General features: G+C 44.8%; 1 protein-coding gene across 4 annotated transcripts in view; it reads right to left on the bottom strand.

The window, feature by feature from the left end:
- Positions 1-23,401, bottom strand: part of runx2b (RUNX family transcription factor 2b) — a 46,088-nt gene that overhangs the window by 5,259 nt on the left and 17,428 nt on the right. For 3 of the 4 annotated variants that reach the window (XM_008279619.1, XM_008279618.1, XM_008279620.1), the window contains 5 exons: positions 22,279-22,541; positions 20,776-20,932; positions 18,988-19,092; positions 5,679-5,846; positions 1,530-1,691 (listed from right to left, as the gene is read on the bottom strand). In XM_008279619.1, coding sequence (XP_008277841.1) covers positions 1,530-1,691; positions 5,679-5,846; positions 18,988-19,092; positions 20,776-20,932; positions 22,279-22,541 — 855 coding nt within the window. The remainder of the gene's footprint in view (positions 1-1,529; positions 1,692-5,678; positions 5,847-18,987; positions 19,093-20,775; positions 20,933-22,278; positions 22,542-23,401) is intronic. The other variant, XM_008279621.1, reaches the window with a different exon arrangement.

Here is a 23,401-nt window from a genome sequence, read left to right as displayed (position 1 = left end):
GAGAGAGGGAGAGAGAGGGAGTCGAGAAGGAGTTGCTCCATCTCACCCTTCGTTCCTCTTTTCGCTCTCTCACTAACACGATCCAATAAAGGCACAAAGGCCAAAAAACAAAAAAAAAAAAAAAACGAAAACCACTAACTGGCTGCGGCGAGCTTCGCGCTGGGCGAAGAGTTTAAGGAGAATAGGAGGTCCTCCCCTCCCCTCCCCTCCCGTCTCCTCTCGGTGGTTTAGTCCAGCCATGGCGCTCTTATCATAAATCACCAGGCGTCTTCCGTGTCACCATGTCTGCTGCGAGAGGACAGGGGGTTTGGTGGGGAAGAGGAGGGAGTGTTTATGTGCAGGCGGGGAGGGGAATTGCGAAGCCGGGGGTTTGTCGCTAGCGTCAGATAGCATATGCTGCCAATTAAGGCCTTTTAAACTTCCTCTTTCCACGAGGAGCCGTTTGATTCTAATAGAAATAGTAGGTGATTGGCTCCGTCTCGCTGCGGAGATGCAGCGCGATCAATAAAACGTTGGGTTGTCTGCGATGATGAGCCGCATCGAACTTTCAGAGTTGGACAAACTCCGCAGCATCACTTCCAAGTTAGCAGCGTTTCAACAAGCATCCATATCAGCTTCTGCTCGGTATGTTCTGCGGTGGGATACGGTTACAGAGCGGCCCAGGCGAGGTGTCAACATGATCTCCGGAGATCTGAGAGCCTTAGTCACATCACTTAGGAGGCATTAAGCGCTCGAGGTGCGCGAGTGGGGAGAAGAAAAAAAAAAAAAAGGCGGGAGGTTTTTCTGGTCTTCGTACACGTGTCGCCTTTTGGAGAACAAAAGCCCCGACGAGATGAAAGCTGAAGAAGGGGGGAAAGGACCGAACCAATCAAGGCTGACAAGGCAGCTGGCTGGATTTTTTAAACCCTTTTCTAATGCAGAGTCACACGGCTGCATCGCTTAATCGCTCGGCCCTCCGCTCGGGGCGAGGAGGGAGGCAGGGTGTGTTAGCACAAGGGGGGGAGAGAAAACCGAAAGAAAAAGTAGAAAAAAGTGCTCACATGGCAGCGAGTCAAACAGGTGTACGGGGGAGAGAAACTCGTCTGGCAGCGTGGAGGGGTTTTAAAGGAGCTTTCACGTTAGGAGGGGTAAAAAAACACAGGACAAATTGGAACACAGATGCTGCCGTTACTGCAAACAGACTGGCTAATGCAATTACCCAGAATGCCTTTGGAGAGTGGCGTATCGCTGTAAAGACACTTTATTTGTCAGTCACGAGCCTGTTATTATCCCTGGGCCTGTTATTACCCATACTCCTCTGGGATCAAAGGCTTAGAGCGAGGAGAGGAAAAAAAAAAAAAAAAGAGGAAACAATCGCTTTTTCTTTTTTTCTTTCCTCCGCTGTTTGAAAAACTGTCCTCTGGAGAGACTCTGACAACAACATGCTCCGATTTCCTCGCGTTCAATCCCAGTGTGTGTTTCTGCGTTCTGAGTGTGAAGCTGTGTGAATCATCTGACGGCACGAGGAGGCTGTGGTGGGTTTTTCTAACCTGGCAATCGTCGAGGCACGTCACTGATGGCAGGCAGGCCCGTGCCTCGGCTGGAAGAGAGGGGGGTGGTGGAGTGGACTGAGGGGGACGCCATGGGACTCAGGTAGGATGGATACGTCTGTTCGTATGACCAGGGAGGAGAGGACTGGGACTGACGAGGGTCTGATGGGGAGAAACGGAGCGAGGGAAGGAGAAACAAGAGGTCCAGAAAGAGAGAAGAAAGAAAGAATAATTACCAAGAGGCCTGAAGGCTGCTTCAATATGTTTTTTTGGTGCTGAAATTGGACAATAACATTCACAACAACTCTGTCTTGACATTATTAGCGTGTGCGTTCAGGGGCCAAAGTATCAGTTGGGCGCGTTATGCAACATCCTCCATAATGACACATCTAATGTTTACCTCCGAAGAGAAGATCTTCCTGTTTGCCTTATAAAACACTGAGCTCGCAGCTGAGGCACAGAGAGCCTCGCTGGCACTCGCCCAGGCTGTAAACACACCAGCAGACAACCGCACCGCACTTTATCATTGTGTCTGTGCAGCGGCGAGAGCAGAGCGTGGAGGCTGGTCGAGACGGGATTATGTGTCATATATATATATGTATGTATAGGTACAAGATAAGATCAGGATCTATTAATCCCACAGCGGGAAGTTTTGAAGTAGAAAAATCATCAGCAGAATAATAAAATTGAAGATATAAACAAGAAATATACTGAAGTGCTTTTGGTATTGTCCAGATTCTTCTTTATTTTTTTGCGCACATTCCTTTAAAAGTGGTGCACAGGGTTATCCTATATGTAGAAAGACACTGGGATGTCACAGATTCTTCTATTTGTAGCCCAGGTTTATATATTGAATGTGCAGAGTATTCACAGGTTTAAATGCGCTGATGTTGCACCAGAGTGAAGTATGGCAGTCTGAATGTTTGTGGGAGGAGTAGGCGGAGTGCTGGTTGTAAATATATATAAATATGACATGCAATGCGATGCTCTGCCATAAATTTCGCTTTTACATCAACATCCCTAAGTGGGGCGGAATATTATCAACACGTTTAATGGAGTCCGGTGCACCTCCACCACTCGCTGCAACCAAAAAGAAGCTCAGATTGGAGTCGGCAGCTTCTCGGGCTGAACAGTTAATTGATTTCAAATTGTTTCTATGTGCAGCAACTATCAAAAGCTGCAATTAAGGATCGGCAAAGTGTGGCTATTTACACATGAGTTATATTTAATTTGAGCAGACTGAAGCTTTCAGCGGTTGTTTATACTGTATGTGGTTCAGGTATACACACTGTGGTTTGACTGGCAGGAGCCCAGCGTCACTATTTATTAGCCGCACCTCTTAAAACCTCAAACACGACCGTCACAGGCTTTAAACTGTCATGTCATCTCTGGGAATCTCTGTTGTCACATGTGGTGAAGCTCCATCACACGCTGAAATTCATCACACAGTGAACGACGCACTGAAGCTTGACTGCAAAATGTCATTTTGAAAATCAAATTGCAATATTTTCCTCAAATCATTCAGCCCGATGTCAAGTAAAAATGAAAGCGTAGAAGCTTCGTAAAAGCAGGATTAATAGCAGCGTTGGATTGTGTTCACAGGTTTACACAATAAAGCAGCTGGTGTGTATGTATGCAGATGATATTTATGTGTTATGATGATCTTTCTTATGCTATGTAATGTGTGGGTCAACTGGGGAGAAATACATAGAAGACATAGAAGAGTTAGCTGCATCCTCTGGGATTGTTGTATACAAGAGTGCATGGGAGGAATAGAGAAGTATTGCTAAAAACAATGGCTACAAGGTTGCGATAGCTTAAAATAATGATTACAGAGTTGAGAATTTTGCGCTTTAAAGTGATGGATGGTTGCACTGAAGAGCTACATGAGTTAGGATGTGGTGAAAACAGCTAAACGTAATGGAAAAATGGTTAAAGCCACTAAACGTACTCATGGATACGTGGCTGTTTTTATTGTAAAATCAGTTGAAGACATCCGCAGTGTGACACCTGATGTACATAAAGGGTCATTTAAGTTCACCTGACTGGTCTGTGGATGCGCGTCAGACTGAAAATCATTAAGGCTGCACTTCTGCAAAACGTGCACGGTTCAATCATCTCTACGCTGTTCAACCATCCCTCAAACGATCCGCTAAGCAGCACCCGCCAGAGAGCCACGCCAGGGAATAACTCAGAGCTAAATGACGACGTGTGACGAGCCTCCAGAGGCGATCGGGTGGCAGCGTGAGAGATGGTGTTACCCTCCGAGATGGAGATTGATAAGAGCGACGGGGCGGAGAAAGACAAGACGAGAAGGAGGCCGCGCTGCGACGGGAGTTTCGTGGCTCAAACGCCGGTCCTGGCTCGAGTTGGGGTTTGATATTTCACCTTTATGTTCGGTTCGTGACTCTGCTCGCTTGTTTAATCGGTTCAGGGCACTAAATAAAAGAAGCGTGATGCACATTCTGGATCCGCAGTGAATTCGGGGCTTTTTTTTCTTGGTTATTAAATGAAAAAATAAACATTTCTGACTGCAGATTGGAAATGTAATTCTGAATAATCTGTCTAGAATCAGTTTTGCAGTCCTACTAAGAACATTTTCTTTAATATCATAACACATAATGACATATACAGCCATGAAATCTAATCTTCAAAGCCACGATCCGCGCTCTGTTGTGGCGCACTACGTCAGACGAAACTCTTCGCAAATGTCAAACGGTAATTGTGGTGACTCATTTTGGTTCTTTTTAAAATTACAATTTGGTGTCGTTCAGTTTGACAACTTAATTTTGCAATATGACAAAACAATGTGATCACGTTAGAAAAACAATAATGGGAGTGGAGAGAATATGTAATCGGCAAATTCACGAATTCAGTCTCTGCATCAGTCACGTTTTTCTCGTCTGTATTTGAGTATTGACGGCTTGATTTATTTCTACTCTTTGACACTGGCATTTGTTAATTAATGTTGGCTTCGCTGACCCTCTACATTCCAAGGAGCGCAGCGTCTTAAGGTTAAATTTGCACTCGGTTCTAAGCTCTACGACTGCCTCTAAATATTAACAACTAGATTATGTCCTGTTTGCATGTTTACTATTTGCCCGCTGCTGCTTTGATGTCATAATTGTATTACATTGTGTTTTATAACACTGAACTCCAACAACATGTCCACTGTCCTCCAAATGTCAAACAAATGTCTTGTGACCTTCAGGCTAATCTTGAATTTAATCTGTTTTGGGATTAATGGGTTTTCACCGCAAACCTCAACACTGTCCCTGTGTCTCTTTGGAGTTAACGATGACTAATAGTTAGTTCTCTAACCCAAATACTAGAAACCCTTTCTAACTTTTAACCTCTTTGGTTATGCAAATAATTTTGTTGCTTATTGAACCAGATCCTCGACCTCATTCTGAAAACTGACAGAATCAAATATTACCAGGTGTTAGCCTAAACTTTTAAAGGTTTGTCTCTTTATTTGGCAAATATCTTCCTTTGCTTTAGAGCTGAAACATATACAGGAAGTGTTCCTTAAAGATTAGGAAATGTGCTAGAGTTATGATGTAAGTCCACTTGTTTAGTCAATCTGATATGTAAAGCCAAAAGTTATTTTCATTTTGGATGGTTCAGGGTTGTATCGTGTGCGACGCCTCTCCCACACAAGGCCACACAAAGTGACTTTTAACCACCTGCAAAGGTTGTGCAGCGGAAGACGATTTCCAACAACCCACGTGATGCTTTTCATGATGCTAACTTGTGCTTCCTCACGTTGACTCTCCTCAACCTTCCAGTTACACCTTGAGGAGACCAGGAGAGGAGCTCAGGGAAAAGAATCATAGGTGTGTCCTATGAAAGTGTTTTTTGTGGCGTGATAAACAAATGCTGCACCTTCAGGTGTCACTTTCATTTCATCTAACAGGCTGTGCGGCACACCTTAAACGTCTGATGCTATGGAACCGTGGTTTTTCTCATTTGGCTGCTCACGTTGTTTCACATCCTCGTTGGGAGGAGCTAAGACGTGAGTATGGAAATACATTAGCACAATGAAAAGCACCTCGTGTAGTCCCAGAGGTCAAGATGGGCTCGTGGGCTCACAGAGACTCTGTGTGGATCTTTGTGCTGCTCCTCCATCGCCTCCATCATTGAGCTCACCTGTTATCTGCGTCTGTCCCTGCGGGTTGAAGGAGTTGGCCGCCGTGTTGAGAGTCGGCCGGGGGGCTTGGGTTGGCACCGAGACCCTCACCCTCATCCTCTCGAGCTCGCTGAGGCGGTCCGAGAACAGGCCGGTCTTGGGGGGATCCTCGAGCTTTTGACGATGCCCTGCAGGAGAAACGATAAAAACCCAATCTTATTCAACCATTACAGTCGCCATGTTGCATGCAAACCATATTTTCGTCGCCGCAACATCAAACGCGCTCCGTGGATGTTTGCTGTTCTCTTGGCATGAAGTTTGCCAGTTACCAACGCAGTGACTCAGTTCTTCTGTCTAACTCAGTAAACAGTCTGAGCTCCAAAACAAAGACGAGGCTTTCTGGAAAGGGATCCTACATCCTGCTAATTAACTTATTAGGCAAATATCTCCCATCACCTTCCACGAGAGAAAAAGAAAGATGTACTCAATAGATAGAGAGAGAAGCTGCATGTATGTTTGGTTTTCTAACCTGAGGCTTCTTCCTCAGGTAAACAGCAGCTCTCACGCCATTCCTCCATTATCCCCACAGGAGTCGTAAACCGATGCCAAATATGTTATGCTCGCTTTTTTTTGTTTTCATTCCTGCATTCCTTTGCCGATAATTTTACACCCTTTATATCCCTGATTCTATTCTCATCGCTCTCTCAGGCCGGTAACTCGACACTCCTCCAATCCACCAACACATGCAAACACGTAAACTGCGCACACAAACACAACACAGTGTGTGTCTGTCTGAGCCCATCCCGGCAGCCTTATCGGCCCCGCGGAGGGAACCAAATCAAAACCTGCCCGAAGGCCCCAGGTGGAGGCTATAGTTTAGCAAAGGTGGAGCAGAAATATAGGCCTGTGCACACACAGTTCTTTTCAACACTGACATAGGACTGTGTCAGTGCGTCTGTCTGGTCTTGCACTAGTTCCCCTGTAAAGGCGGTAAAGTAAATATCAAACAGAGGAGAGTAGAAACTCCTGCTGTGCTTGGCAGCGCTCCAGCTGGCTCGGGCAGAAATAGCGAGCTACTTCAGAATCCTGCCCAACCTGCCTGCTGCCTGGGCTGGGAACAAAGGCCTGGCACTACACCTAGAACACTGGGTGTCGAGAGGACGAGAGAGAAGAGAGGGAGAAAAAAAAAAAAACCCCTTTGTAAAGGATCGTCATTTGAAAGCATCATTATAAAGATCAAAGACAGTCTCCTAGCGTAACCTGTGCATTAACAACATCCCCGCTGAGGAGCCCTGTTGCATGTCATGCCCGCTTTTCTGTCTTTTCTGCAAACAAATGCAACATGACAAAGAGAAAAATTCTTCGCAAACCGCTCGTAACGGCTTAAAATGTCTCCACCGCTGCAACAAAACATTATTTCTGCATGCTATTGCAAACCATCTGACTCTTCACAACAAATTCATTTACTCTGGGCGCAACTGTTTGGAATTTTAATACCAAAACACTGCTGCCATGAAATGAGACTCGAGAATGGCGGCAGTGAAAAGTCAGCCCGTGACAGTCAGACAGACCATGATTTTTTATTACAATGACGTTACCCGACTGGCATCATCCGGCTCAGAATAAACAGACAATCTCATCATCGGCTTCGTCTAGTTGCCTTTGAAATGGAGAATAATATTAGCTACTTAAAAAAAACCTCAGCTTATTGAGGACTTTTCGAACATAATTCACGTCCACATTTCATTAATAACGTTTCCCCCCGTCGCTCCTTGCGGATAATTTGTGCCTCTCGTTGGCGTTTCTCGTCTCTCTCTCTCCGCGCGAGCTTTGCCCAGTCAATCATAGCGTTTCCATTTTCAACAGACCGAATTTCTATTCTAAAAAAGCCTCGGGACACAGTGCAGGCTTTGTGCGCGGGCTGTCTCCTAGTGATGGGAATAAATAGCAATGGGAGACCGAGGGGAGACAGACATAAGTGAGGAGGAGGCTCGCGGAGAAGAAGAGACCCCGATGACCAGTAAATTAAAAGCGCTGGATGATCCAGTCAGGCGACACAGGCCGAGTGCTGAATGGTGAAATAGTTAGAGAGGATTTCAACATCTTGGAGGAGGATCCAAAAATACATTCTTAGATGTATGTTTAAGAAGTTCGGATACTGGTAGCTTAAATTCACAACATCAGGAACTCGCAGCTTCCATCCCGGGCCGCCGTATTGTTCAGAAAATCTATGTATACAAAGTGTTTTTTCTCGTATAGGAATGCAGCAAGTCAACCACCACATTAAGGTCCAATTTACACTCCAAACAGCCAGACCTCAAGTCCATTAGTTTAGCAGGGCCTGACAGTAAATACAGTTTTTCATGAGTTAATTACACCTTTTAGAGGACAACTGTTGCCAAACACAAGACGTCTCAGCTGTTTTATCGGAACCCTAGCAGGGCGGAGGAATGAGCCGGGGGTATTTAAAGGAGCGGGAAAGGCGGATGATTTCACTGCCGTAGGGAAAGTCCCTGAGATTCCCATCATCCCTGTGAAAACAGCGGAGATTTTCGATAGCGCCTGCCACTTCCCTGCCCAGCCAGCGGCCGGAAACATGGACAGATTCAGACCAGATGTGAGCAACTTGCACAGAAACGCACAAAAAAAAAAAAAAAGAAATAAAAGGACGTATGGAAACACGGTCCTGCACACGCAATCATGCACACTGCCCCCCTCGCATACACACTCCAAAAAAAAAGATTAATAATGATTAGATAACACCTCTATAGATAGCATCTCAAATCACACAGTTGCCACTGATCCTAGAATAGTATTATTTCAGCCGTCCCAGAGACATAAGTCTGGATTCAGCTCACCCCTGCTGATCTGATAACAGTTAGTAAGAGCAAGTAGGTAAACAGAATATAAGTCCTCTGTAATTAATGGCAGCATTAGATTGAATCTGAGCTCTGAGCGCCGAGATCTTAGACGAACGCTTCCCCTCACATGTCCCGGCTGAAAATATCCCTCAAATACCCCATAGTTCTCCTCGCGAAGGAATGATTTGTGTCGGGATTTCACATGACAAGGGTATCAATGTACTTTTTAAAATCTTAAGTGGCTCCAAAATATTATGAATAGTGAATGAATTTTGTGATATATGCGTATTCGCTTTCTTTCCAAGAGTCGGACGGGAAGATTTATACCTCGCTCACGTCTGCACGGCAAAAAAATTAACATACTAAATACGAAGCTGCAGCCAGCGACCGGCTGAGTAAGCTTAGCAAAGACAAGGAACAGGGGAGGGCAGCTTCTAGCTTGTCTAAAGTTAATATTATTCAGATTTCGTACAGGATGCAGGGGTTAGAGCTGTCGCCTCATAGATGGAAGGTTCGAAGCGGCTGCTCGGTCTCGGGGTTTGCATGAGCGCTGGATGCTCCGAGTTCTTCATAACAAAGAGAGTAAGTACTGGTTCTAAATTGGCCATAAGCACGACTGTGAACGTGAAAGACCGTGGCTGCTGTCCAAGCTGCATACAGTTTATCATTTTAAGTACTGTTTACAGCTGCCCCAGCGAAGTATGTACAGTTCCATGCAATATGCAATTGGAACATTCTACTCCATCAAAATATTGTGCTTTCAGTGTCGACTGTCGCAGCCTGTTGTGCGAAACACACTGGAGCATGACAGTGATGCAGCTACGCAGGACTGTGAGTTGGAATGGCCAGAAAAAAACATGCTGGCTTGCAAATTGCAAAATTCGGTCGAATATCGGAGGACGTCCCGGGATACTACATTTGACACACGATGCATTAAGACACACTACATGTTGTTCTGGCTTACTATATACTGTGGTAGTATGGATATTGGAACGCTGTCTCTTTGTGTTAGTCTTGGACTGGGTAACTCTCCAGGGTCCCCACTGTCTCCCAAAAATCATGTTTCAATAAAAACTAAAGCGCATTCTCAATTACGTTTTGAGGGATTTCCTGTCAGGTTGTTTGTGACGTATGAAAAACGCAACACATCTTTGTCATGTATTTTACTCCTCTACTGTTGCTCCTTCTCATCCAGTTAGGTTGGGTGGGTAACCCAGAAAATGGTGAAAAAGCTTTAAATATGTAGAATATGTAGAAAGAAAGGAAGGTACTTTGATGCAAAACCATGATATTTTTCCAAACCTAACCAAGTAGTTTTGGTGCCTTAACTCAATCTTTTACATGTTGCTGTTATTGTGAAAGTGTCCATAACCCTTAACCCTGTTCAGGACTTTTGGGGTCTTTTGGACTCCAGGCCATTTGTTTTAGGTGACAGGTATTGTTTTTATTCTTTTAAATATAAAAAGAGGGGCATTTGGAACCAAAAATACATCAACTTCTCAGAAAATGTATTTAACATAGTTTAGAAATCTATCATGAATACCAACAAATATTTTGCACATATTCTTTCTTGGGGTCTAATGGACCTTTCATGGCAACATGAAAGTCCTGAATAGGGTTAAGAATACATGGTGTGGTGGTTGACCGACCCTTCCATCCTCCCCAGCAGCCTCCTTACTCTTTCAAACTGAGAGCCTTTACTACCTCCACGTAAGCGTTAAAATATGTTTGTTTCATGAGAAAATCATGTTTTCTTAAGAATGAGGATGAGGTTTAGTTGTAGAAGAGCATTGTTTTGTGGAGACAGGGTTTACCCCCTGCAATTCCCAACAAGCTAAAGCAGGTTTATCTAATGAATGGATTTTCTACAGATTAAACAAAAAAAAGTTAATTAGTCAGTTTAGAGATGCTGCTATTTGCATTTTGTAACTATTGCACAGAGCCCCACTCTCTGTTTCCAGTCTTCATGCTAAGCTAAGCTAACATCTCCCGTCCGCAGCTTCCTTTCAACCTGAGAGTGACAAATATAAAAGCATTTCCAGACGGTTTGATCTGCTCATCCAGAGATCCTCCCCCTTCTTCGTCCTCAAACACATCGACAGACGCATCAGTAGGAAACTCTCCTGCCTGACTAAGTAACATGTGAGGAAAATGCCGAGCGCCAGAAAAAATCCTGAATAAATGGGATAATTTATAAATTTGCTGTCACGTCATGCCCTCTAAGCCCTTCAGTCTGGTTTATGATCACCGAGTGGATGAATGTATCTTTGGGGCTGATTCAGAAACAACCCCCCCCTACCCCCCACCACCCGGTCCTCCTCCAACATGCTCGTGGAGCCTGGGTTGAATCAGTCAGTCTGTATTTGTGTGTGTGTGCGTCAGTCATCTCACGGTGGAACAGTAAAGTCGATGAATGAATACACTGGGTCCATATTTCACTTTTTTATTTGGAGCCCTCACAGTGGCCGTGTTGTTTTTTTTTTTTTTTTTGGGTGCGAGCGGTCAGAAACAATGAATTATTTCAGGTGGCGATCCTGAAGCTGGCGGTCTAACATACGTGTGGAGGGGGGGGATTTGGTATAAAAGTGCGAAAGAAAAGAGAGTTAAAAAACAGAATTTGGAGAAGGAGAAGAAAAGAGAGAAAGAGGGGAGGTGTGGGAGACGAGGCAGCGAGCGAAAGGGGGAGCCGGGCTGTCGTGGAGCTCTGCCAGCCGTCTGTGTGGTCCATGAGTTCCAGCCTGGAGGAAGCTCGCCAGGCAAAGGGAAGGGCACACACACACTCACACACACACAGAGGCAGACATACACAACAATCCCCAAAGGCAATACATTTATTGAACGCACTTTCCACACTTTATACACATTTGTACAATACTGTGCAAAGTTTAAAGACTCTTTGGCGTGCGTGTGGTTTTTCAGGCAGCACCTCTCGGCTCGCATTAAACTGTTTTGATTCACTCCCTCTGCTGTTTTTTTTTTTTTTTTTGCCGCCGACCAAATCCAGACTTTGTCTCTTTATCTCGTTTTATGATTCACTTTCTGCCTCCCCGTTCTCGCTCTTTAGTCCTCCGTCTTCCTCTTTGTCTCTCCCTCCCACTGAATGATTTTGTGTTTTTGCGTTGCAGAGGCCTTGGCACCTCTTCAAGCAACTTCATAAGACATTCAAGTGACTGTCTGCCTCTGGAAAAGCCTGAAGTCTTCTTTTTTTTTTTCTTCCTTTTTTTTTTCCCCCCTCCCTCTCTTTTCTCTTTTCTTTCCTCCTGATGTTTGGGTGAGTTTTATTTGTCCGGCTCCCATTGTTAAAAGCCGCTTCAAGCGAGGCAGCAGCAGAAAGGTGAATTTTCCGAAATCCTCTTTAATTACCTGGATGCCGAACAAAAAAAAAAAGTTTGCTCTATTTTTGGGGCGGGTTGCTCGAGGCGGTTACCGACAGATAAAAAGAGGGCTCGTTCCTGTACATAATTCAAGAAAATGAAACGGCAGCTGGCTGACATCATCTAAATATCGGTTTAATTAGAATCTGTGAGGCTTTTAGCATTTAGCACTGAGCTTAAATGGCTGTTGTGAGAAACAAAGCCCGGGCCTTAGAGCAGGTAATAGTAGCCTAGAAGCACATGTAAAGGCATATGTGTGGTTGTGAGCGCGATGACACCGAGGCCCTTTGGTGTCATCATGACCGACGTTAATGAAGGCAGCTCACTTACTCATATTGTTTCCAGGCAAGCAGTGCTGGAAGTGGCAGCTTGTTTTTTTTTCTTTAAGGTTTTTTTTTTAAAGGCTGTAACTCAGCAACCACTACAATAAAGGTTGTTTATAGGGGTGGGAATTCTCAACCAACCTTCCAGCTCCATTTGATTCTATTTTTTGGTATCATGATCAATTTGAAATAATTATTGGTCAACGGGAAAATTAACCAAACGCAGATGTAACCAAAAAACTGCAGTTCCTCAAACGGCCACATGGGGCCAGCTCCAAAAGCGAGTCAGTCCCTACAGACGACCATGTTAAACTGTCCAACGTGCAAGCAGAAAAAAACATGTTTACACCCAGGAATAAAAAATGGTTATGATCTCGATAGTCATTCATGATGACTGTGCAGGTGGTGAACTGTTACATAACTCATCCACTTAAATCGTATTAAGGCTTAAAGTTATGCATAATTAAGTAAGTGACACATGGCCCACCTCAGCTCCCATCAAGCTCCACCCCTTTGCTAATTTTTTTTAATTCAGCGGAAGTTAGGGGGAGTCAGGCATTGCTAAAATGGCCAACACCACAACACTGAGCTTCAAAGCTAATCCTCATGGGTAACACCATAGAGGCTTTCCACCTTTATATTAAAGGTCGACCAATTATCGGTCCAGAAAGTAATCAGATCCAATATTCAGCATGTTTTTTTTGGTTTATCTTTGTCGTTTTTTAAACTGACTCCCGATAAAATAAGACTATTTAAAATTGTGCTACTTCGGCTTTGACCAGTCTTTGAACTGTTGCAATGTTCCAACCGCAGTGCAATCTGATTGGTTGCACATCATGAGTAATAGCCTATCAACACTGAGGGACAAATGTTGGAAAGTTCTCTTTTAGTAAAACACATGTAAGACACAAACAAATAAATATGCTGGAGTTTTCGTGCGTGTCGGTTCCAAACGTCGCTCATCGCTCTTCTCGATTACTAATCATCAGTATTGGTAATGGTCCTGAAAGCCCAGATCGGCTGACCCCTACATTATATACAGTCCTTGTTATTGACTCAATAAAAAGCCACTATATTTTGGCTCCGACGCACAGTTCGCTGTGCGCCAAACCACTGACTCCTGTCTTTTGCCCACTGAGCTGCAAATGAAACATAACTGACAGCGAAGCCAACTGGTTCTGATGAGACTCGTTGTCTGACTAACAGAAAAAGGAAAAAAAAAAAAGTAGAGACGGTGAGTGTGCGGCGTTTTTTACTGGCGGGGGTCTCCTGTGTCCCGGTTAGTAACTCAAGGTGACAGGGAGGGAAGGAGGGAAATTTACTGCGTCTATGTCAATGCTTAAGTCCCCCTGGCATAAATTGTCATGCTCATAATTTCCAGCATCTTCAAGTGTAATTTGCCATTTTACTATATTTAGGGTTGAAACCCTGAAGGGGTAGAACCCTGTTGAGTCTGTGCCAGTATATTATTATTGTTATTTTCCTTTTTATGCCAAGGCTCAAATTGCCGTGAGCTGGAATGAGCAAGAAACATGAAACTTGGCCCAATAACTGGAAATGATGTGCAAAAGCTTCCAAAGAAACACGAGCCCAATCCGCCTCATGGTGGCGCTGTAATTAAGGTTCAAAGATGTAATTTTTTGAAAGGCAATGCTCCTCATACTGTAAGCCTGATTGACTTGAAATTTGACACACGAGCTGAGCTCAGTGTGCTCTTCAAAGCCAACTGGACCTTAAAAGTCCAGCATGACTGATGTTTTTGCTAATAAGGGGGCATCCGCTCTTTGGATCTGTACTTGTAGCACCAAATTTGGTACACAGCATTGCAGGAATAAGCCACACAATTCCACTAACTATCACAAAGGTCGCCGCTTAGTGGGGACACTAATCAAATCATCATAAATCTTGGTAGATATTTTCAAAACAGGTCTACTACCAACCCACAGAGGATGACACAAATGCCACAAACGTCACAAAAACATCAAAACCCAGTGAAAAGGATTTCACCAATTATGGCGCACATGATCCTCAGGCGAGTCTCAACCCAAATCTGAAACACCATATTTATTGAATTAGATGTGGACGATAAAACGGTACCGATATGTACCAGTGATGGACACTTCATTATTAACAAGAGGAAAATTGCTCCAAGAAATGCCGAATAGTTTCAGTTAAACGCATTAGTTGCAAACTGCCCAGAAAGCACATGACAGCAATACAAAATTTGCACGGATGCTCTCTGTTTGGTTCAGAAACAGCCTGTTACATCCTTTTATTTGTGTTTCTTCTTGTTCTGTTAACGTTCAAATTATCACCTGTCTACTTGGATAAACAGGCTAAAGTGGTCAAATTGAAATTACGCCTGCTTTATGAGAAGAGGTCATCTGTAATTATTGATAAAGTTCAAACCTGGTAAAACTTGTACACTTTCTCTTGCACACTGCGGCTCAGTTTGGCTTCTCCAAACCCAAAACTTTCTCATGGCCTTTAATTGTGTGCACTTTAAATGCTTCCTCCTCTTGAACCCAAACCTGCAAATTGCCACTTGCGACTACATTTTCCTTTTTGTCATCATATTAGAGTATTTTAAAGCTTCATTTTCACACATATTCTTGCCTTAAATCTTGCCTTCTGTGAAGCTCTTTGTAACTACAAACAAAGCCGCCACTATGGTGAAAATATAGAGGCGCGTAGCTGCATATGTAAGTATCATGTGAGTACATGTGTGTGTGTGTCGCAAGAGTTTGGCTTGGCAGACAGGTCTCCCGAACCACTAATATTGTCTGCAGGCTTGTAAGTAACCAGGGCCTCTTCACCAGACTTGTTAACACCCTGACCAAAACCGAACCAAAACACGACCCCGTCCCCAAGCCCAGAACCCCCCGAGTACCCGCCTGCTTCAAACACCAGCGAGCGGAGACGGGGTCTGACCACTAACCTCCACAGCTGACACACAACGCACACACACTCCTCAGTTATGCAGAATAACCACTGCAATATGCCACAGCGAGACCCAGTGTGTATATGTGTGTGTGTGTGTGTGTGACGCCACAATGGTTTTTGTCACCTTCCATGTTTGTCTGTCATCAATTAACTCTAATGAGAACAGTGGGTTTGGACAGAAAGCCTTGTATATTGTGTTATTACGCCTCGGCTATTATCGCTCAGGAAGTTTGTCTCAGTCGGCCACCGTCAGGAGCAGCTGAAAGGAGACAGAGCCACCTATAAAAGCATATTGGTTTAAACAGCCACTCCCTGTCTATTAGCTCAAAATGACATTTAATGAGGCCTATTAGCTCTGCTCCAAATCAGCACTGTGGCTACGCTAGACTAATGATACCAATAACACACGCTTCTCTCTCTGCACAACATGTCATGTGGGTGCACACATGCAGACACACACACACACATTTGCAAATCATATCTGCATCAGCAAACAGACACGCATGGACACACACACACACACACCCGGCGAGTTGTTGGTGCAGCGGCAAACCACAGGGTAACCGAGAGCTGTCAAGCGATTAAGCACAATGCGAGCCGCAGAAACCGAGTTAGCCTCCCGCTAATAACACGGCGGCCAGAGGGACCTGACTAACCGCTCACCAAACCCCGCACACACACACACGAGCGCGCGGCTGTAAAACCTCGGAGGGAAATCACACCGCAGATCTCTAAACTGGGCCCCCGCCGATATTCGTCACTCTGACCACGCAATTAATTAACCGGGGGCTTGGGCTCCACAGCTGAGAGATACGAGGCCCACTCGTTCACGGGTGGTCCCGCTTTTATTCTGATATTAGACGAGGAGCCGCCGGGGAAATGACATCCCTCAAGAAGACTCATATGGCTACCATAAGACCCATCAAACACACAATATCCTTCCTGAAAAAGAGAGAGAGAGAGAAAGAGAGCGAGAGAGACACCCACCAGCACTGCCGGGCGAGGCTTTAACAAGGAGAAGAAATGCCAATAAAACTGTGGAAGGTGTTAAAAAATAATCAGCGCAGAGAATGTTCTTATTGGCCTTTATTGTCAGCTTCTTTCTCCAGAAACAACACGGCGGCGTTTTTACCGCGGAGAGCCACAGAGTGCCAGTGTGTGTCAACTTTAAGACAGCCTACTGTTCCCTTCTCCACCTCCCTGCAGGGGCCCGGTGCACGGCAGGCCTCCTAATTACCCACTCGTTTAACACAAAATAGAGCTGTAATGGCCGACAAAGCCCCCCATGTCTCAATGAAGCGTTCACACAGATAGAATCGCAGCTCTGGAGACAGCCGGTGCTCTCAGCTCGGAGTCTCTGAAAAACCTGGAGGAGGGGGGGAGGTTTTCGGCGGAGAGGGCACATGTGTGTTTTGCCACCCTTCGACCTCGGCTTAATGACCCCTGAGAGGGAGACGTGTTCTGGCTGTAGTTTCTGGGTAAATTATACCACCACTGTAATTCTGACCACTTAACAGCAAAGGAAAGAGGTTCAGGGGTTATGTATGATGACATAGTCTTTATTGCTTAAATTACTATCCTGAGACTGAGGTTAGAACGTGCAAACTTTAGCTTTTTTTTTTTTTTTTAGAGGCGCAAATTGAGCCAACAGAAAGAAAAACAACAAGTCGTGTAATTGCGCCAGAATCTCCTCACCTGACGTCAGGTAGAGTCGGATACGTCTATCGCGTGGTGGCTCGGGCCGTCCAGCGAGGCGCTTTGGACGCAAATCCGAGAGAGCAAAACTTTTGTTGAGACCAAATTGAGCTTTTCTAAACAAACTCGGTTCCGGCTCCCATCTGCTCGCCACCAAATAACAGGACTTGTTTGAAAGTCATCTGACGGGGGACAGCAGATGCACAGGAAATGCTTTTGATCAAACAAGATGGCTCGAGAGTGAGAACGGATGGCGGTGTGGGGGGAAAAGAAGAAAAAAAAGAAAAGGAAAAAAAAAAAAAAAAGAAAGTGGGTGTGATTGCGAGTACATGTGCGTTTGAAGGAAAGCATATGCCTTTGTTTTCAAGGGGCGCATGTTGATGAGCGCCGAATGTCGAGGCAATTTTTTTGGCACCACAGGCAGGTTTCCTACAACCCAGAGTGATGGTGGTACTAATCTTACTGTCTCCCGGCTCCTCGGCGTCTCCTGCGTGTCCTGGTGCCATATGTGACGGGGCAGGCGGGTGGGTGGGTTGTTTGTGATGTGATATTGTTCATTGAGACGCCACGAGATGAGAATATGTTTTTTTTTTTTTTTTTTATGAATAGGGAGGAGGGTTGTGGAAACAGCTGCATGCCAGACCAGTTGGCACTGATGGCTATAGTAAAGTTTTTTTTTCCTCCTCAGTTGTTTTTATATGGCCCATTAAAATGAGCTGATGCTAGCACTCTGCTACCCAGTGTACCCTCGCAGGAATACTTTGCCTCACATTTCATTCCTCGTCTTTCTCTCAAACCGTCACGCGACAGACTGATCTGCTTTGTCTCAGAGGTTATCTTTAATTCCGTCTATTTGCTAATTACCACAATTTTTTTTCCAGTAAAACCTCTCTTTTTTTTTTTTTTTTGTTCATCTCAATTATTCCTTATCATTTTAGCTGGCTGTGATTGGCTGGCTGCACAGTGAGCCACGCCCACAGCTTATTTAAAGGGCCACTCCGCCAAATTTGCACATCAAACCACATTGCGGCTGTGGTGAGTAAATAACTCAGATAATATTGCCAGAAATCTGATCTCAAATCAGATCCCGCGTCACGAACTACAGGGTGGAATCTAGTGAGGTGCCTTATGGGAAATGTAGGATTTGGAGCTCAAAAGTTCGCCTATTTTGTGCTCTTCTGCTTCCATTCTCTGTCTTGTGACTCCCCAATATTTCATAAGTTCAACTCTAAATCACCGGTGGATCCATTTAATCACAAATTAACCCTCTTAACCCCAAGCAGGCGGGCGTTATTTGCTCACGGTGGGCTCATTTTTCACTGCAATATAAAGTCCTGCACCTCTATCTAAACAACACCATCATGACTAGAAGTCGAGAGAACTCAAAGATGCCGTCTGTGCAGTATGACACACTTATCACGCCATAGATAATAAAAAAAGAAAAAAATATATCTTCGATTATTCGTATTACAAAAATAAAAAAAACCTGGCATCAATATGTACAACATTTTCCACACGTATTGACAAAACTGGAAAGTAATTGGTGGCTCTACATACTAGACATATTCAACTATTTGTAGTTTAAATTTTTACAGCCTCTACTAACTTTTCCACTCTACTCTGCACGTCAGCTCTAGAAAGCTGTTTCACCATGCTGAATGTATCCTCCAACAACTTGCTCCTCTGTTCACCAATTTTGAGACATTTGGTTTCTTTCTCGAGTACGTTTATGTTCCTCTCAACCTCTCCGGCAATGTGAAGACACTGCCTGCAGTTCAGCCAAATAGTCCACAAAGTATCGTCCCGTGTTGGTTGCAGCATAGTCAGTCATTGGGTCGTAGAGTTTTAGTTTTTTAAAGAACTTGATGCAAAGGGTTTATTTTTGTGTGATTGCTTTTAAACGAAACAGCTAGAATAAAGTGACTTTGATGAAATATAATATAATTTTAAACTAAGATTTGGTTATTTTTTCTGCTTAGGACCATTTGAAAGTTGACTCTGTCTGTTCTTCTCTGCCTTTGAAACTCGTCGGCGTGTTTCGGTGTGAGACAGGGATAAAAGAGGAATGACGTTGTTTGCTGTGTGCGTAAGCATAGTCAACACGGTGCTGCATGTGCGTGCGTTGGTACTCACTCCTGGGCTCACGTGGTCCGTCCACGGTGACCTTTATGGCTCGGTGGTAAGTGGCCACTTGTGGTGGGTTGGTGAATACTGTGATTGTCAGTGTGAAGCTCTTGCCTGTGGTGACATCAAACAACATCAAATGACATACCATCCGTGTAGACAATGACCGGTATTCATCTCTAAACCATCCCCAAGTCACAAGTGTGGTTGTGATCGCATAATACACAATACAAACTGGAGGGGGGGACATCGACTTTAAGAGGATTAACGACACACAACATTGGCTGTTTGAGAGGATCTATTTAGACTTTTTGGCAGCGCCTAAATGGAAGATTGACTGCAGGAGCCAGTATCTTGTTATCCAGAATTTTTAATGCAGCGTGAGGGGGCGAGAGGCATTTTAATAGTCACTTCCTTTCTCGATAATCCCCGGCAGTTGCTGCCTCGGGGTTGAGTGTTTGTCTGTGCAAGTGTGTACGTTCTTATGTGCATGCACGAGGAATGCTGTGAATCAGAGCGCAACAGCCAAGTCAGCAGCAACACTAACGACTGAGGTATGCAGACGCGTCACGTCGCCATGGCTACGCGCAGGAAACAGGAAGAAAAGGGGGCAGCAACTCATCTGAGCAGCTGTCCTGCTCAGACGTCCACCCGTGCGTGTCCTCCCCTCTTCCGCCGCAGCTCATTACAAACACGCTTTTCAAAGGGGGCGATAAGATGGGAGATATCAGGGCGCAGATGCAACAGGTGTCCCACATACCTGACCTGAGGTGCATGTGGGTGAAGCACAGCCACCATCCTGCTTCTCTGCTGCCGTCTAATTCGTGCTTAGCGTGGAGGGGAAGCCTGTACGACACCATCAACCCCATCAGCAGTGTCTGATTCCTCTCTAAAATTAGCCGTCCGACGCATCCATGCCGCTATCAAGCAGTTTCATCCCTGCACCTATCAGTCCCCTCCTTTGGCTCCGTCCTCCTCTGTGTGCACGACTTTTAGCTATCTAACATCCTATCAGTTCGCTCTGCTTGTACTTATCTGTCACTGCGGGGTATCCATTTCAGACACCTCGTAGTCCGATCCACCCTGGCTCCTATGTCACTTCCGTTTACCGGATTTCGTGTCACATTAAAGGGACGCATGCGAGGTCTCTGTGGCAACCGGCCCGTCCGCCATCCCCACCTTCACACCGTCATCCCTCCCTCGCCTTCCTCTGCTTTCCGACAACGGAGCAGGAAGCTAAGAAGTCGACGGTGAAGCTGCTGACAGCGTTTATCGCCGTCAACTTATTGTAAAATATAAGAAAATTGTTCCAGAGGGTGAGAGGGGGAACGTCGTCAATAAGATGATTTAGTAACACGACGGTAAATGATGCAAAGAGTCGAGTTGGTGATGCCAAACATTTGGAGAATGCCACATGACTCAATAGTCTCTGCATTTTTTAGCGTGACAGCCTGGAGATATGTGCGGAGAGCGATGAGCCGTGGGGCTTCAGCACCACCCAACATGTTTATGAGCCTGAGCGGAGCTGGGTCACGTCAGGTGAACGTTAAAGGAAAAGGTGGAAAAAAATGCAGCTGAGGTCCAAAGATCTGTGTGTCATCTGGCTTTAAAAGATTTCAAACGTATTAAAGGGCCTCATATTAAGGCAAGGGGAGAGGGGGAAGCAGCCACTCAGACTTTAGGGGAGATGGGCGGTGGGGTTTAGAGTGATCATTATGTGGTTGCCATGTTGGGAATGTGGCCACTAATCCACACCACTGAACCTAATCGCTCCCACAGAGAGCTCCAGAGCCTCACCTCTGCCACTGCGGCCCACGAAGCGAAGGTCGTTGAAACGTGCTACTTGGTTCTTCATCACACCTGAGGCGTTCCGCAGCTCGGCCGAGTAGTTCTCGTCGTTGCCCGCCATTACCGTGACAACGGTCCCGTCGGGTATGTCTCCCAGGGCGACCACCTGTCAGGGGTCAGAGGGCAGAAATTCAAGAGGTGTTTTAAGGGAACACAAAACTTTTACTCCCTTGTCCCTTTGTGTAATTAGAACCATATTTCGCTCGTCTGAGCTTCACAAAAAGATTCAGAACTCTCTGCTGCAGCTCATCCGTACTCATGGCTCTAAATCATGCCATCCTCCTCCAAATTATCTTGATAAATGGGTTTAATTTTATCCCCCCGAAGCAGTTTGATACATCATGATAAATGCGATTACGTGAATCATCTCAAATGCCGTGTCTTCGAACAAAAGCGCAGAGGCCTCCTCGTGTTATCATTTAGATTCTTGGATGCAGATAAAAGAGGATGAGCAGGCCTACAGAGCTGCAGTAATTACAGAGCCGTAGCGCTAAGAATGGTTAAATAACACTTATATTTTATAAAGTGTCACATTTGATTTGGAGCCAGAGCTACAGCTACAAATTTCCCACTTTGGAGTGTCTTTGATGCATCCTTTAAATAATGTCTGTCGAGTAATTAATAGGGCCTTTCCTGTGAAATATCATGGGAGCCGAAGAGAAAAAAAAAAAATGTCGAGGTTTCAAAAACAGCTGAAGAGGCCAGAAATATGTGAAGCGTTTTTCTCTGCTGGATTTAAAAATATCGTTTTTTGTGCATTTCAGCAAATTTAAAGCTCAGTGAAACCCTACAAGTAAACACCTATTACAATAATTTGGTATAATCACCACAATAATTTTTTACAACAAAGCAAAATGTGGTTGTGGCACGTAAATACAACACGCTGTAGAATTTGTTAAATCATTTTCACATTTAGGAATTTACCACCTTCAGTGTAATGTTGCTCAATTCACTGGATGGAGGTAAATGAGCTTATATAATTCTGAACATTTTCCAGTTGTTAGAAATAAATACAATATTGAGAAAATGGAAAAAGAAAACAGTGTTAACATACATGTGAGTCCTCCTCCTCCTTCTTTTTTTTTTTTAACATGTTGACATGAAAACCTTCAAATGAAAGCCCTTTAAACTTCACGTGGACTATTTTTTCCAAATTAATTTCATTTAAAACAATCATTTTCAGACTATAATTTGCTCGTAATGTCACAACAATAAGCTCCGGATGACAACATGCACGTCAACAATAAGTTCAGGTGAGAAAAATGTCAAGTTGGACATGAAGGAAGAAAAAAAAAAAAAACAGAAGAGGACATTCAATAAGTTAAAAATAAATTAATTTGAGGGTATTTCTTTTTAGTAAAAATCCATTTTGGGTTTCATTTAGTGTCTGTTTTCCCTGCAGTAGCTGGTCCACTTTTTCATTTAGCTGCTCTTCGCTGCGTCGGGACTCACCTTAAAAGCGACAGGCAGCGTCTTGTTGCACCGCCAGTGGGAGGGCAGGACCGAGCACAGAAAGTTGGGGCTGTCGGTCCGGACCAGCTCGGCCGGGTGGTCGGCAATGATCTCGGCCATGCTGCGGTTTTCGTGGGGACGCAGTCTTGGCACCGCCGCCGCTGCGTCCGGCTGCCCGGTCGGGGAGCTCACATCGTTCATCTTCCCTGGGACCGGCTGGAGGCTACTGGACGGCGGACTGAACCTCCGACTGGCGCTGGGATCTACGGGAATTCGCATCACAACAGCGTGGATTATCAGAAAAAAAGGCACCAAAGGCTCTCCAGCTCCTCTCTGTCTGTCTGACTCTCTGTCTGGCTTGCTTTCTCTCTCACACACTCAGGGAGAAACTCGGAGAGTGCGCCGCTGCTCGCTGAACCTCAGCGCGCCTGCCAATGGAAAATGGGACTTGGTGAGCGCACACCGCGTTTCAAAAACCCTCTCCACTACAAACTTTAGTGGTCGCCTTCAAACGACATAAAATAGACTTCTCCGGCAAGAAAAACAACCCTTGAAAACTTGATGATGTTTTAAATGACAAGCTCTCGCTTTTTTTTTTCTGTTCAAACTTCTCGGGGGAAGAGTCCATGTGCCATAACGCAGGCGTAGTTGCTCATGTGCGGATATAAATAACATCAAATAAATGTCCGAGCGCGTAATAGGCTATACAATTACAGAAAAGCAGGTCTGAAATGGAACAGTCGACCCAGATGCTCAAAAAAAAAAAAAAGTTTTTGTCTGTCTTCCTTTAGTGAGAAGTCAAAAGCGCTGCTCCAGGTGCGTCATTGAAGTCTTTGTGCCAAACTGAAAAGGCTCTCTGGAAGCCCGCAGGCTATGTACACACACAAAAAAAGTTTTCAAAGTCAAAGGAATAAGCTTTAACAATACTTAACAGGGCTATTTATAATCCCACGACGCCTGCAAATTGTGCGTATTTTAGTGGAAAGTCTTCCGGCCGAGACGCAGGTTTTTGTATAGGGTTAAAAAAGGTTGATGAAGTCAGGAAGAAAAAAAAAGAAAAAAAAGAAAAGAAAATCATCGCCGGTGAGATGAAGGGAGGCGGAAAAACGAATCCCGTTTTTGT

This window comes from Stegastes partitus, unplaced genomic scaffold, assembly GCF_000690725.1.
Source record: "Stegastes partitus isolate 25-593 unplaced genomic scaffold, Stegastes_partitus-1.0.2 Scaffold166, whole genome shotgun sequence".
NCBI lineage: Eukaryota > Metazoa > Chordata > Actinopteri > Pomacentridae > Stegastes > Stegastes partitus.
Note: the sequence above shows the minus strand (reverse complement) of the source record. Positions and strands in the feature narration are given on the sequence as shown.